The 15341-nt window shown below is 39.3% G+C and overlaps 1 protein-coding gene across 2 annotated transcripts in view; it reads left to right on the top strand.

Annotated features, from left to right (window-relative positions):
• HAO2 (hydroxyacid oxidase 2) overlaps positions 1-15341 on the top strand; it is a 22180-nt gene that overhangs the window by 5775 nt on the left and 1064 nt on the right. For both annotated transcript variants that reach the window (XM_069090213.1, XM_069090215.1), the window contains exons 3-7: positions 1461-1612; positions 4544-4827; positions 8752-8961; positions 10256-10414; positions 14426-14495. In XM_069090213.1, coding sequence (XP_068946314.1) covers positions 1461-1612; positions 4544-4827; positions 8752-8961; positions 10256-10414; positions 14426-14495 — 875 coding nt within the window. The remainder of the gene's footprint in view (positions 1-1460; positions 1613-4543; positions 4828-8751; positions 8962-10255; positions 10415-14425; positions 14496-15341) is intronic.

The following is a 15341-nucleotide window of genomic DNA, read 5'->3' as shown; positions in this document are numbered from 1 at the left end:
CTCTCTCTCTCTCTCTCTCTCTCTCTCTCTCTCTCTCTCTCTCTCTCCTCACTCTCTTCTTCTCTCCCTTATCTCTCTCTGCCACTGTCTTCCTATCTTTTTCTGCTCATGTTGGATTTGTCAGTCACTCACAGTTTTCTAGATGTAAAGAAAGCACATGCCTCGGACCTTTACATTCTTAAGAACTTCCTTCTTTGGTTCCTCATGATAACAGATTGAAGGGAAGTGACAAAGGGCTCCACTCCAATCTCCAGTAATGAGAGGTTGCCAATCCATCAAGAGAAGAATAGAGTTAAAGGGCAGCACCAGTTACATGGTCATTTATATATAGTAGATAAGGCAAGTTTTCCTCTATAACCATGTAGCACAATTCCATTGTCCTGTCCTTTTATTAGATCTCCAAGTACCTGTCATGAAGGAAAAGAAGAAAAGAAACGGGAGCAGAATTAGACTAAATCATAAGAGTAAAGAAATTTGGGGGAGGGAGGTAGTAGAGATGAAGGAGAAATCACTTGAGTGTGAAGCCTGGACAAAAGGGACTAGATCACACTGAAAAACTGGAAAGGGCTAGGGTAAGAAATACCATTGTACAACAATCAGTATGGCCAGTTTTTCTCCTAGCAATAGCAATAATAATATACACAAGTGGACACAAAAGACACAAGTTATGGTCTGGTCCCAACCTTCAATGTGTTTATAATCTAGTTTGGGAGACAAGATAAGACACTATAGTTTCAGAAGGACATTGATGACCAGGAGATGGCAATTGGGACAATGAAGGATTTTGAGTCTGTTATAAATGAGGATCAGCTGAAGGAACTGGGCAGGTTGACTTTGGAAAAGAGAACGGGAAAAGGGGAAAGAAAGGGGAAGGGAGAGAAGGCATGCCAACTGTTTTCAAGTAATAATAGCTAGCATTTATATGGCACTTTAAGGTTTGCAAATATTATGTCATACTGTCTTCACAACAACTCTTGCAGGTAGGTGCAATTCTTATTTCCATTTTACAGATGACAAAAGTAAGGTTAAGTAACTTTCCCAGAATCACAGAGCTAGTAAGTGTATGAGAGGGGATTTGAGTTCAGGTCTTCTTTACTCCAGCAGCAGCACTCTCTCCATTGCACCACATAGCTGCTTTTAGATAAACATTCCCAGGTGCTAAAGTTGATCTTTTTATATTATAGCCACCAGCCCTGTTGTCATACAGATTGTCCTCTAAATATGCCCCACCCTGCCATATTCTTTCTAAAATGGGATGCCCACAGTAAGAAGACCTTTCTCCAAGTCCCAGTTCCAGCATTTATGTGCTTTGTCACTTTGCATATGGTATACTCCCCCAAAAAATAGACCACAAGCTTTCAGAAGTCGGGCACTTCTCATCTCAGAATTTCTGATCTGAAGGACATGGGACTCAATAGCACATTTACCAAAGAGGTAACCTTGTGGTTTGTGCCTTGCAGAATCCATCTCCGTCCCCGCTTCCTAAGAGACATGTCTGTGGTAGACACCAGGACAACCATCCAAGGGTCTGAGATCAGCTTCCCAGTCTGCATTGGCCCCACCGGCTTCCACTGCCTTTGTTGGCCTGATGGAGAACAGAGTACAGCTAAAGGTACTGACCAACCCCAGAGATTCCTTCCTGTTTTAATAGAGGCATTGGGCTCTGGAAAGAAACCATGCTGTAAGGAGTATAGCCCAAGCCCTTATGGAAAACCCTATCCTCCCCACATTCAAACCTAAAAAAAATATGAACTGTGTATTCCTGTGTATACCCTTTTCTGATATGAGTTGTAAAATTTGAGTTATACGCAACCTCATTGTCCATCCAATCCAACTCACTAAAAGGAATCCTCACCAAAACACACCTTATACACAGTGGTCATCTAAATGCATCATCTTTTGGGGCAGCCCAATCTAATTGTCAGGAAGTATTTTTTGTAACAAGTCTAAATTTGCTTCTTCACAGCTTCTACCCATTGCTCCTGGTTCTGCTCTCTGGAAATATATGCAATATCTAATCCCTCTTCTAGGTGGTACATTGGGTAGAGTGCTGGCCTTAGAGTCAAGAAGGCCAAAGCTTGAATCCTCCATCAGACATTTCCTAGTGGTGTGACTTAGGCAAGACACTTAACCTCTCTCTGCCTCAGTTTCCTCATCTGTCAAATGGGAAGCATAACAGCATCTATGTTGTAGGGTTGTTGTGAAGAGAAGATGAGATAACAAGTGTAAACAACTTTTCAAACTTTAAAGCTCTATATAAATGCTAGAAATTATTCTAGTTGACAGCCCATTAAATCTTAAAATACTTGAATACAGCTATCATGTCTCTCGAGAGAGAGAGACATGTTGGTTTCTTTGACCAATTCTCATATAACATGAAGTCTAGCCATTAACCATTCTTTTTGTCCCCCTCTGGACATTCTCCAGTTTGTCAACAATACTCCAGGTAAGGCGTGACAAGGGCAGACTACAAAGAGACCATCACTTCTCTGTTCCTAGGACCTCTGCTGTAACAGAAAGGAAGGAAGCAAGCATTTGTTAAGTGCCTACTATATGTCAGACTCTATGCTAAATGTTTTATAAATAGCATATCATTTTAATCTTCACAGTACTCTTGGAGGTAGGTGCTATTATTATCCTCATTTTATAGTTGAGGAAACTGAGTCAGGTAGGGGTTAAATGACATGCTCAGGGTCGACCAGCTACTAAGTGTCTGAGACCAGATCTGAACTCATCTTCCTAATTCCAAGCCCAGTGCTCAGTTTACTGAACTACCTAGCTCTGTGTGTGTGCTTCTGTGTGTATGACAGAGAGAGAGAGAGAGAGAGAGAGAGAGAGAGAGAGAGAGAGAGAGAGAGAGAGAGATTGTGTTTGAAGTTTGAAATTGAAGACTTTGATTAGGTAAAACTTACTTTTCTTTTTAAATATACAGTAAGTTCAGCCTGTAGCTTTCAAAGCTGTCCTGTTTGTCTGTGCTTCTTTCTGACCTTCTGTTCTCTGCATTTAAAAAATATCTTAAAATTATTATTTTTAAAATTATTTATTCAAACGAGGTAGCTGGTCTAACCTTTGTCAAATTAATGTGCTATGACTAGCTTATCTTACTTCATTACCCATTCCATGGCTGTAATATGCCAGTATCCTGCCCTTGGGCACTGATCTTGACTGACTTTTCCTGGGTCTGGAACTACCTTCCCCATACCCAACTATTGCTACTCTCAAGGTTGTGTTGTTTCCTGATTTTATCTCAGACTTTCTGACAGCTACTTATAAACATTCCCTAGTTGATACCAACTGTTTTCTTCCATATTTATTTTGGTACTTTCCATCCATTCCTTACACAGTGTCTTCAATGACGTATTTATCTCTCCATCATCACCTCTCTCAAATTGGTGGCAAAAACATTGGTAGCCTGGGGAGACCCCATTAGTGTGGTCCCTGAAAAACTTTATCCAACATTCCAGATCCTGTTTGGGTCAATACCAGTTCAAAAACTATACTTCGTTAGTGTCATTCAATACTTTCTTTTGTCAAGATCAAGGAAAAGGGCACATTAACTCAAAACAAAGACATTAATTAAACAGACTATCAAGGTCAATAGCAAGAAAACCCCCATACACCCAGGGACTCACTTTTCTACAAATTTTTGTAATATCAGTGGGAAATAGAATATGGTAGCTCACACTCCTCAGCTTGCTTCTTAGCTGGAACACCTCTCTGCCATCAAAACTGCTGATGTAGCCTGGGCTACTTTGCTGAAATGCTTTGACAGAATCACAGAATGTTTTTGTGTATCTTCTTTTTCTCCATTAACTTGATTATCCCAGCTGCTGCTGTTCCTTTGAATTATGAATAGCCTGCTTTCCCACAGGGAATATCTACATCTCTTTTGTGAGTCAACTCTCAAAACTAGGACAGCTCTTTTACAAATCATACCTATAGCTACCCTTAGTGAGTGTAACAAAGAGTCCTTTAGGTCAGTAGTATCATACTCAAATAGAGTAGGATCCCTGTAGGAAGCATATTGAGTTAGAAAATCACAATTATCCATGTTGTATTGTATTTTTATTTATTTAAAATTTCCCAATTACATTTTAACCTGGTTAGACAAATGGGGAGGTTTTGTAGGCTGCTTGATTGTCATTTTTGCCTTAGGTCATAGCTGTCTTTTTGCCTGCTTCTTTTTCTCTTCTGTGGGAATTCACTCAAGACTGTTGGATATGTAGGTCAGTAGGAGTAAATTCCCTTCAACTTCTATTACGTTCCCTCACTGCTACAACCAGAACCATTCAGATTCATTACTTCAGCACATTGGAAGGGCTAGATGGAACTGGTGACTTTTGTCCTGCATTTCTGTATCTACATCCAAATACCTTCCTTGGCATAGAAAGAAACTGAGACAGAAAGGTCAAATGGCTTGTTTCAAATCACGCCACAAACTGTTGTCAGAGACTTAACTCTATACCAAGAGTTTCCCACTTCCAAGCCAGGACTCCTATGTCCTCTTCTCCAATTCATTTCTCATGTTGATTTCCTCCTGTAGCAGCACAAGCCATGAATATCTGCTATGTTACCAGTACTTTTTCCACTTGCTTCTTTGAGGACATCGTGGCTGCTGCCCCCAGTGGCCTCCGATGGTTACAACTATATGTACAACGGGACAGACAAACAACAAAGATGCTGATACAGAAAGCGGAAACCCTAGGCTACAAAGCTCTAGTCCTCACTGTAGATACTCCTGCTTTGGGCAATAGATTGCAAGATAATCGCAACAAATTCTCTTTGCCAGAATCAATGTCAACAAAGAACCTTCATGTGCATATTGAGGTATGGGAAATACTTCATGGTGGGGATGGGTGAGAACCAATGGGTAAATCTTACAAGAAAGCAGATTTGACTCTTTAATAAGAGAATAAACTTCCCAACATTTAACATCTGCACCAGTAGAATAGGTTACCTCATGAAACAGTTCACTAACTGTTTCTGGAGGCAGGACAGGTGAGGGGTAGAGGGGAGAATATGTTCAAGCAGAAATTGAATAACCTTTCTGACATATCACAGAGGAAATTCTGAATTGGATGGAAATGTTAAATTAAATGACCTCCAAAGAGTCTATGGTTCTGTGAGACAGGGTTTCCTAAGGAGAAAAGATACCAGATCATAAAGACAGAGCTGCTTCTGGTCATACTGGTGCTTCTGGCAAAAGTTTTGCAATTGTACAAGACTTGTGCAAAAAATGGGCACATGTGGTAGCAGTATGAAATACTCAGATCTTAGACTCAGTACGTCTGGACTTGTCTACTAGACTTGGAGTGTGCTGTTTCATTGTCGTCCTTTGGTCACCAGAGACCAGGAAGGGTCTCTGAGGAAGTGTGATGTACACAGTTGAAGAAAAAGTAGACATTATGTATTAATGAAATTAGGATAATTAAAGTGGTGTGCCTGGAACCTGCAGAATTTCACTTGGGATAATCATCCTCCAATGACAATCTGTTCTAACCTGTACCACAGAAAAATCCTTTTTACAACAAACATACTCAATGTCTTACCAGAATTCCTGGCTTTCTTTAAAACTTGTTCAGATGCCTTTTTCTTTCTATATGAAAACTTTTCTGATCCCTGCCCACTAATTCCCTACTTCCCCAACCTACCATGTTTTCATTTTGTACATATCATATATATATTTAAATATGTTCATGTTGTCTCCCCCATTAGAATGTAAGCTGTTTCTCTAACAAGACATTCCTGGGGATTTTCACTGGCCATGCTCTCTTCCTGGAATTCTTTTTCTCCTTAACACTGCCTCCAGTCTCACCTTCTGCAAGAAGTTTTTTCCTGATGCCCCTTAAGTCCAGTGCTTTCCCTCTGATTTTCTTTCATTTACCATATCTGTAGCTTGTTTGTACATAGTCGCCTATGTGTTGTCTCCCCCATTTGAGTGTGAGCTCCTTGAGGGCAGGGACTGTCTTTTGCCTTTCTTTGTAACCCTACCACTTGGTTCAATGCCTGGCATATAGTAGGTGGGCTAATAACATTAATTGATTGACCAACTGATGAGTCCCTGAGTGAGTAGTTCATATGTAGCCCACTAGGAGGACTCTGGCAATGCTTCACTTTACTCCCTGTATATCTTCTCACCAGTTCCTTGCTGCCACACCTGGATCTTCTGCGCCCTTTCTCTTTCTAGTTCATCTTTATCACCAAATCATCTCTACCATGCTCCTGGAGAAGGTGTATCAATCTATTTTTCTGTGGCTCTCTTAACATTCCTATCACTTTCAATGACTCCATGATTACTACTCCCATATAAATGTCAAGCCAAGAAGTATTTATCAAGAAGGCATTTTTGGCAGGAGGCTTCAATAAGTATGAAGTAAGTTTCTCAGCTGAGAGGTGGAATGAGGAAGAGCCATAGGAGATTTGAGGAGAGATGAAAAGATTTAGAAATGCCATTATGGGTAAGAGAGATATTGAATCAATTAAGGAAGTGTGACAGGATTGCCCAGCAGTAGTGAGGGCCCAGGTGAGATTATGTACCTTACATTTTTAGTGGACTCAGATAGTATTGTATTATATCAAGGGGTCAAGATGAGGAAAGGAGGATAATATAACCAGTGCAGGAATGATGGCCTGGGAAAGAATTGAGGAGTACAGGTGATGTCCTGTACAACTCATAGCCATAGTCTTCTAAAAGTTCATCCAAAGTGCTAGAGGATTTTCTCACCTCTTTACATTATCCAAACATCACAGTATCATGGGTGAAGCCCTCTGGCTGTCCACTTGTCTCCCTTCAGCCTTGCCACTTGGCCATCTTCTACTCCTCCAGAGTTCCTCACTGGTCATTTGTTTCCAAATGCTCACATCCACCTTGACATATGTCTCCAGTGACCTGAGGGTGATGCTTATATCTAGTTTTTTGGTGAGGGTGATAGTCTATATCTTGCTGCCACATAGCAACACCAATAAAGTATTAGTATTGAAAAAAGTTGGCCTTGGTTTTTATGAGAAGTTTAGGGTCAGTGAAAGAGCTTTACAATGTCCCAAAGGCAATACCAGTCCACTCACCTCTTCCTTTTCAACTTTGGTCCAACTTTATTGTCTGTATATGACTGTCTATCCCAGATATATATACTGTTGGGCAAACCCTACAAGTGTCCATCCAAATGTATGTTGAAATCGGAACAATGGATATTCTTCATCCACTTTGTCTTTCCTGTGTGGATGAACAGGCCAACCTTCTTTAAGCAATTACAGTTCAGTACCCTCTCTCTGAGGAAAACAGAACAGGTAGCCTCATGGTTTCTTTGAGTATTCATATCCAGGAAGAAATCAAATTGTCCCTTAGTGAGGAGTGGACAAGATTCCCCAGATGTCTATCAAAACCTCCCCAAGTGTCACATTCAGATAACCAACATGAACATACACATACAGTCTACACTAACCCATTCCTTAGATTAACATTTTTAGTGATTTAAACTTTGCAAAGTGATTTATATATAACATATCTTTTGATTTTACAGCAACCCTATGAGGTAGGTGTATTATTAGTATACCTGTTTTATAGATGACTTGCCTAGGGTCACACAGTGTCTAGGGCATGATTTGAAATTGAGTCTTCTTTTCTCCAAGTTCAACACTCTCCAATGTGCTACTGATTCCTAGCTCCTACTCTTCTGGGGGAGACAACATGTACAATTGTAAGTACATAGGGGAAGGTGAACAGTCATTTAATATTATTATCAATAATACTTAAATTAAATTATTATATAAATTAAATTAATTACATAATTAATATTCATTATTAATATTAAATGTATACTATGTGCAAGGCATTATACTCCACAGATGTTATCTAATTTTATCTTCACAATATCCCTTGAAAGCAGGTGATATTATTGTCCTATTATATAGTTGAAGGCACAGAGAAGTTAAGTGACTTGGTCACATAGCTGGTGTCTAAATCTAGATTTAAACTCAGGTCTTCCTGACTCTAGGCTCAGTGCTCTATCCACTGAGTCATCTATCTGCTAAAGTTTCAGTGAAATGTTGCCCCTTTTTGGTCCCTGCTGGTTTTAGATGGAAAAGCAAGAAGGAGGGATAGAAAATAGGGAGAAAGAGTAGAGAAATAGCCAGACAGAGAGACAGAAACAGAGACACAGAATCAAGAGATGGGGGGGGGTGTCATGTGTGAGGGACAGGGAGTAAGTCAGTACTACTGGATAATAGAGCATGGGAGTGGATGGGGGATCAAATTATAAGAAGACTGAGGTATGAATGGGCCAGGTTGTGAAGGACTTGAAAAAAATAGAGGATTCTATATTTGATCCTGGAGGTAAGAGACAAGGTTGTAACGTCAGTAAGTGAACAGAATACTATTTGTTTATCCAGACTAGGAAGGCAAAAAAGTCCAACTACTACAAAACCTTGTTAGTGGGTCTAACAGTCTATAGTAAGCCTGATTCAGGAGACTGGTGCCTACAGCAAAAGCTTTTATCTAGTATTTTTAGTACAAAGTATGGTCCAGGGGCAGCTAGGTGGTGCAGTGAATAGAGCACCAGCCCTGGAGTCAGGAGGACCGAGTTCAAATCTGACCTCAGACACTTAACACTTACTAGCCATGTGACCTTGAGCAAGTCACTTAACCCCAATTGTCCTGCCTGCCCCCCTCCAAAAAGCAAAAATCAATTAATTAATTGTTTTTTTAAAAAAGGTATGGTCCACAATAATGTGTTTACTTCTGTCCCACTTAAGGAAAATGCAGAATCTCTCCTCCCAGTCTCAGGCATTGCTTCATCCACCTGCTGGAAAGACATTGCCTGGTTAAAGAACATCACACAAATGCCTATCATCCTGAAAGGGATTTTAACAAGGGAGGATGCTGAACTGGCCGTAAGCCACAATGTGCAGGGCATTCTTGTCTCTAACCATGGAGGAAGACAGCTGGATACAGTTCCAGCCACAGTAAGTTTACTAACTTCAGGGTTATGCGTACATGTATGTGACTGTTTGTGTGGTAGAGTCTATTCCCTGTATGTTTCAAAATACTTCAGTATATCTGTTTTTGTCCTGTTTTATGAGCTATAACCAATCACTAATAAAAACCAAAAATGAGTCTAAAATTCTCAGACTGAGAATACATGATTCTTCCCCAGGCAGAATGTCCACATTACAGTGGAATATTTCTTCTTTTTTAATGGATGTCTCTTATTTTTATATTGCATCGATTTCTGAATATTTCTATCCCCTTCCAATACCCATTGAGCTGCCCCTAATGGTAAATATTTTTAAATGGAAGCAAAAAACAATTGAATAAAAAAAATATCCATCACTTTGTCTGACAATATCGGATATACAATATTCCACACCCATCCTCACCTCTACAATGGATAGAGAGGGTAGTGCATTTTCTCAACTACTTTCCAGAGCCAAATTTAATCACTGTGTGATCACACTGTTCGATTTTGATATATTGTTCTTTCACTTTACATTTTTTTGTCATTGTGTACCTAGTTTTCTTGATTCTGCTCACTTCACTGAGCATCAATTCATAGTCTTCCCATGTTTCTCTGAATTTTTCATATTTATCATTTCTTATTCTAGTTCTATTATACTCATGGACCAGAATGTTTTTCACCATTCCCTAATCAAAAGTCGACTGTTTTGTTTTCAATTCTTTATTACCACAAAAAAGTTCTGCTGTGAATATTTTGTTATATATGAAATTTTTCTTTCTGTTTTTGACATCCTTGTAGTATATGCCTATTAGTGGGAGTAGCAGGTCAAAGGTACCATTGTTTTAGTGATTTTTTTAGCCTAAATTCATATTGATTTTCAGAATGGTTGGGCCAGTTCATAGACCAGCCAACAGTAGGGTTGTCTTCCCACAAAAACTCCAACATCAACTATTTCTACCTTTTGTCAATCTTTGCCAGCTTGCTAAATGTGAGATAAAACCTCAGAATTTTTCTTTTATTGATGTAGCTCTTTTATTCATTATTTTCCTTGACATTCTTAAGTTTTTGTTGCTCCATATGAATTTTGTTTAAAAATATTCATAGCATATCAAGTAAGCCTTTGGTAGTTTGGTTGGCATGGCATTGAAAGGGAAAATTAATTTTAGATAATATTTCACAAGTGGATTGTGTCATCATGTTCCTAGGATGCTGCCCACTAATGCCCTTCTTTCTGCCAGAACCCCATCTCTACTAAGAAAGAATCAAAAGCAGTAAGGACAAACATGAGCTTTTCTTTTCAGATTGATGCCCTGCCAGAAGTTGTGAATGCTGTGCAAGGAAGAATCGAAGTCTACTTGGATGGTGGCATCCGAACTGGAACAGATGTCTTAAAGGCATTGGCTCTTGGAGCAAAGTGTATCTTCCTTGGAAGGCCAATCATGTGGGGTCTCACTTACAAGGTGAGGTAACAGAGAGGAACACATCAGGTAAAAATGCAACTGCTCACTTACCTGGGACACTGCCCCCCAAAGTAGGACACCCAGATCTAGACCCAGAATGGGAACTTAGTGGTCATCTCAATTTAGATGTATGGAAACTGAGACCTAGATAAATTGAATGACTTACTCAAGGTCATTCAGCTAGTAAATGTCAGAGCTAAAATTTTAACCCAGGTCTTGGGACTCAGAGCAAATCCAGTTACTCTATTATACCACATTTATATCTTTTTTTTTTTAAAGCAATCAGGGTTAAGTAACTTGCTCAAAGTTACATGGCCAGTTATTTCTGGGTGTGGTGCTGAGTATCTGAGCCCAGATTTGATCCCCAGGTCATCCCGACCCTGGAGCCGGTGCTCTTACTCACTGAGCCACCTGGCCGCCCCTAAGCAATTGGGGTTAAGTAACTTGCTCAAGGTTACATGGCCAGGTGTTTCTGGGTGGGTGCTAAGTGTCTGAGCCCGGATTCAATCTCCAGGTCATCCCAACACTGGAGCCGGTGCTCTTACTCACTGTGCTACCTGGCCTCCCCTGTGATGCCACATTTATATCAAACTGAATATCTATTTTATCTTTATATCTATACCTTAGTCTTAGTTCAACCCTCCAAGGCCAAGTGGAACAAGTCTTATTTCTCTCCCATTGGTTATATTTCAATGCTTCATTGTTCTTTCTGGAGGGTGGGAAGTTAATCCAGGCCTGAAATCTCTGAAGAAATCCTTCCTTGGTCCCACAACACTACTGGCAGCAAATACTATTAGAACTCCCCAACAGGATTATATTCTCTGGAACACCTAACAGAATCACACAACTCTCAGATAGTCAAGCTAGAAGGAATCTTGGAGATTATAATCCAACTGCTCATTCTATAAATAGAGGAACAGAGTTTCCAAAGAGATTAAGTGATTTTCCCAAGTTCAAAGGGTTAGTCATAGGCAGGGTCTCTTAATTCTCAAAGCAATGTTATGAATCTGCTTAAGTCGGTGCAGCCCTCACAAATTGGTTCTGGTCTTATCTCCCACTACCTCCTACATTTCATTCCATTCAAATTTAATTCAACAAACATAGATTAAATGCTCACTATTTAAAGTGCTGACTGCTAGACACAGGGAATACAAAATAAAAAATGAAATCATATATTCTCTCAAGGATTTTATATTCTAGTGGGTGGAGGGGGAAGATAGTGAATGTAATATACATGCAGATAAATAAAAACAAAGATAATTTGAAGAGAGATCATCAATAATTGGAGGATCAAAGAATCAATCACCTAAGGAATTAACAAGTATTTGTTAATAACTTGCTGCGTGCTATGTCCTGAGCCAGGCTCTGGAGACTGATGACAGTTATCAAATTGACTCATTATAGCATACCAAAAGTCATTCTTGATATCACGGAATTATTGTGTTGGCTGAAAGGCAGGGCACTTGCATGGTTGAGAGGGCCATCTCAGACTACCAAAAAGGGAAGCTTAGACTACGCTGACATGGCAGCTCAGCTCAGCACTGCATGAGTTCAACTCTACAGAATTCTGCCCTTAATATTTTACTACAGTGATTATTTAATAAAAGATATCTCTTATCCTAAAAGCTATCTGAATTAGGTCTGATAAGTCAAAATAAATCATCAGGATGATCAATACTAGCTTAACTAGGGATTATTTCTTTCACAATCTAATGTGGGGAGACAACATGCGAACAATTATTACAAACAAGATATAGATAGGATAAATTAGGTGATGATTGATAGAGGAAAGGAAGCAGAATTATAGTAGATCAAGAAGGGCTTCCTGGAGAAAGTGGGATGTTAGAAAACCAGGGAACCTGGGAGGTGGAAATGAGGAGGGAAAGCATTCTAGACATGGAGGACAGTCAGTGGAAATGCCCAGATCTGGGAGATGAGGAGTGTCTTGTGTAAGCAGCAAAGAGTCAAGTGCTTTCTCCATCCTTCTAGGATTAGTAAATGTCAGAGCTGAGAATCAAAACCAGATGTCTCCTGATTCCAAATCTAGCACATAAGACCCTCCATGACACTGTTCCCTAAAATTCGATGTTTGCTAATGCTTTGTCACTTAGCATCTACTGATCTCAGCTTCTCCTCCATTCCATACTTCCTTCTACACCAAGTCCTAGGATCCTTAAGCCCTACACCTTCATTCCTTGAATATTTTTTGGTCCTTCTACTAGATGATTTTACAAGATTTGGGTATACCTGCCCCATACCCTTTATGGGCAGATTCTAGTCTTCAGTGCTGTCATGTTTGACCTCTAGACTCAGTCAAGAAAACCTCAGTTCAAATTCCACCTCTCATACTTACTAGCTTTGTGACCATAGGCAGGTCACTTAGCCTCTCTCAATTTCAGTTAATACATCTGTAAAATGACTATACTGATTTGCAATACATCTCACAGGGTTAATGTTTATCTATTAGTTACCTACTGAGACAATATATATAGTGCTTTGCCAAATTTAAAGTATCACATAATTGTCATTTATTATCATTTATCTCCCTGCCACAAGTTTCTCCCCTCTCTAGTCCATTTTTTACTCAGCTGTCAAAGTGATCTTCCTAAAGTGCTGATCTGACCACTACCTTCCCTTATAACCTCCAAGATAAAATCTTCTGTCATTCAAAGTCCTTCATAACCTGCCTCCTGTCTTCTTACACCATACATCCCCTGCTGTATACTCTGTGATCCAGTGACACTGTCCTCATTGTTATTCCTCAAATAAGACGCTCCAACTCTCAACTCTGGGCATTTCCTTTTTTTAATAGTATTTTATTTTTCTCGATTATACATCAACACAGTTTTCGGCATTCATTTTTACAATATTTTGAACTCCAATTTTCTCTCTCCCTCCCACTCCTCTTCCTAAAATGGTAGGCAATTTGATATGTTATATATGTGCAGTTATATAAAATATATTTTCATATTAGTCATAGTTACAAAAGAAGAAACAGATCAAAAACAGATTTTAAAAAACATGAAAAACATAAAAGTGTAAAAAGTAGGCTTCAATCTGCATTCAGATTCCATCAGTTCTTTTTCTGGATATGGGTAGAATTTTCCATCATGAGTTCTTTGTCCTTGACTTGAATCATTCATTGTGTTGCTGAGAACAGCTAAGTCATTCCTAGTTGACCATCATACAATGTTGCTGATACTGCATACATTGTTTTCCTGGTTCTGCTCATTTCACTTCACATCAGTTCGTACAAGTCTTTCCAGATTTTCCTGAAACATGCCTGTTCATGATTTCTTATAGCACAATAGTATTTCATTACATTCATACACAATGACTTGTTCAGCCTTTCCCAGTTGATGAGCAATTCTGGGTATTTTCACTGACTGTGCCCCATGCTTAGAATGCCTTTTGCCCTCATCTCTGCTTCCTGACTTCCCTGTCTTCCTTCATATCCTAACTAAAATTGTACCTATTCATGTTGTCTCTCTCATTAGACTATAAGTTCCATGGGAGGAGGAACTCTCTTTTATTTTTCTCTATCCCCAGCACTTAGCATATAGTAGTCACTCAATAAATGCTTACTGAATGAATGACTGACTTGATAAGCAGTAAAATGGGTTGGAAGGTGATTATAAGATTGAGAATGGGATAGAAACAGTTGCCTGTTTGTGAGCTAATGACTTGAAGAAATTATCTTCCAAGTTAGTTAATATATTTAGAAGAAAAAACCACTTCCTGAACCTCAGAAAAAATGCCTCTCAGAAGGAAAGGGTGGGGATAGGGGTAGGGGGTTGCCTGTATTCGTCACTTACAAATCATGGCATCATCTTCCTGATGTCATGGTCCTATCTGAGAACAAAGGACAAACCACAACCACAATTCATTAAGTAACATTCCAAATTTCCTAGAACATAAGATCATAGTTGAAAGCGAGCTCTTTGGTCAATCAGATTACATGTCCAAAATGGTAAAAAATATTGCCTCACAGTTCTTTCCATTTGGGAATAGGGTGAAGAGGGAGTTCAACAAGTCCTGAAATTATTAAAGAAGGAGTTCCATAAATCCATGATCCTTTCAGGTAAGACTAATTTTTGATCTAGGTTAAGTGTAATACATACAAAGAACACACATAGTCCCTTTTTTTTTATTCCCCGCCTTCCTTCCATCATATATTCCTCCCTAAAAAGACGTATAAGAGAGAAAGAAAAGAGGGAGACTCTTAACATGAGCAGACAGTTTAATGGGAATGCTGCTTTAATTGATAAGGCTTGCTATGATCAGTTCACTAAACAGATCACACCCACAGGAGTACTATCTAGCTCTTCAAGAAGCTTTTGATAGACTAAATAAAGTGTTTCCAGAAAACAGAAGGAGTACAAAAAGGGCCTAGAGGACTTTGGAATATAATGGACAGTTACAATGTTTTAGACTGCAGAAAAGGAGATTAAGAGGCAAAGTGCTTTCAGGAAGCATACTATCTTGCAGAAGAGCAAGGACATTTTATTGCTGGTTTTTTGTTCAGTCACTTAGTCTGACTCTTCATGAAAACTGCCATTTGGGGTCTTTCTTGGCAAAGATACATTTCCTTTTCCAGCTAGTTTTACAGAAGAGGAAACTTAGGCAAACAAAGTTAAGTGACTTGCCCAGGGTTACCCAGAGTAACATAGCTAGTAAGTGAATGAGGTTGAATTTGAACTCAGATCTTCCCAACTTCAGGCCCAGGGCTCTATCCACTGTACCACCTAGCTACAAAAATTCATAGAAGTTAGAGAGAAGGAAATTTCAGCTCAGCAGACAATGAAATGCCCAGTAATTGAAAGGTGTGCCATTTGTACAGTGCCAGACACAATAACTACTTATTGAATTAAATTGGATTGGATTGGATTGGATTGGATTGGATTGGATTGGATTGGATTGGATTGGA

The sequence above is a fragment of the Petaurus breviceps genome, unplaced genomic scaffold, assembly GCF_028583685.1.
Source record: "Petaurus breviceps papuanus isolate PSGF00001 unplaced genomic scaffold, PetGlider_PUasm1.0 186, whole genome shotgun sequence".
NCBI classification, from domain to species: Eukaryota; Metazoa; Chordata; class Mammalia; order Diprotodontia; family Petauridae; genus Petaurus; species Petaurus breviceps.
The sequence above is the reverse complement of the archived record's forward strand: the minus strand, read 5'-3'. Positions and strand labels throughout refer to the sequence as shown.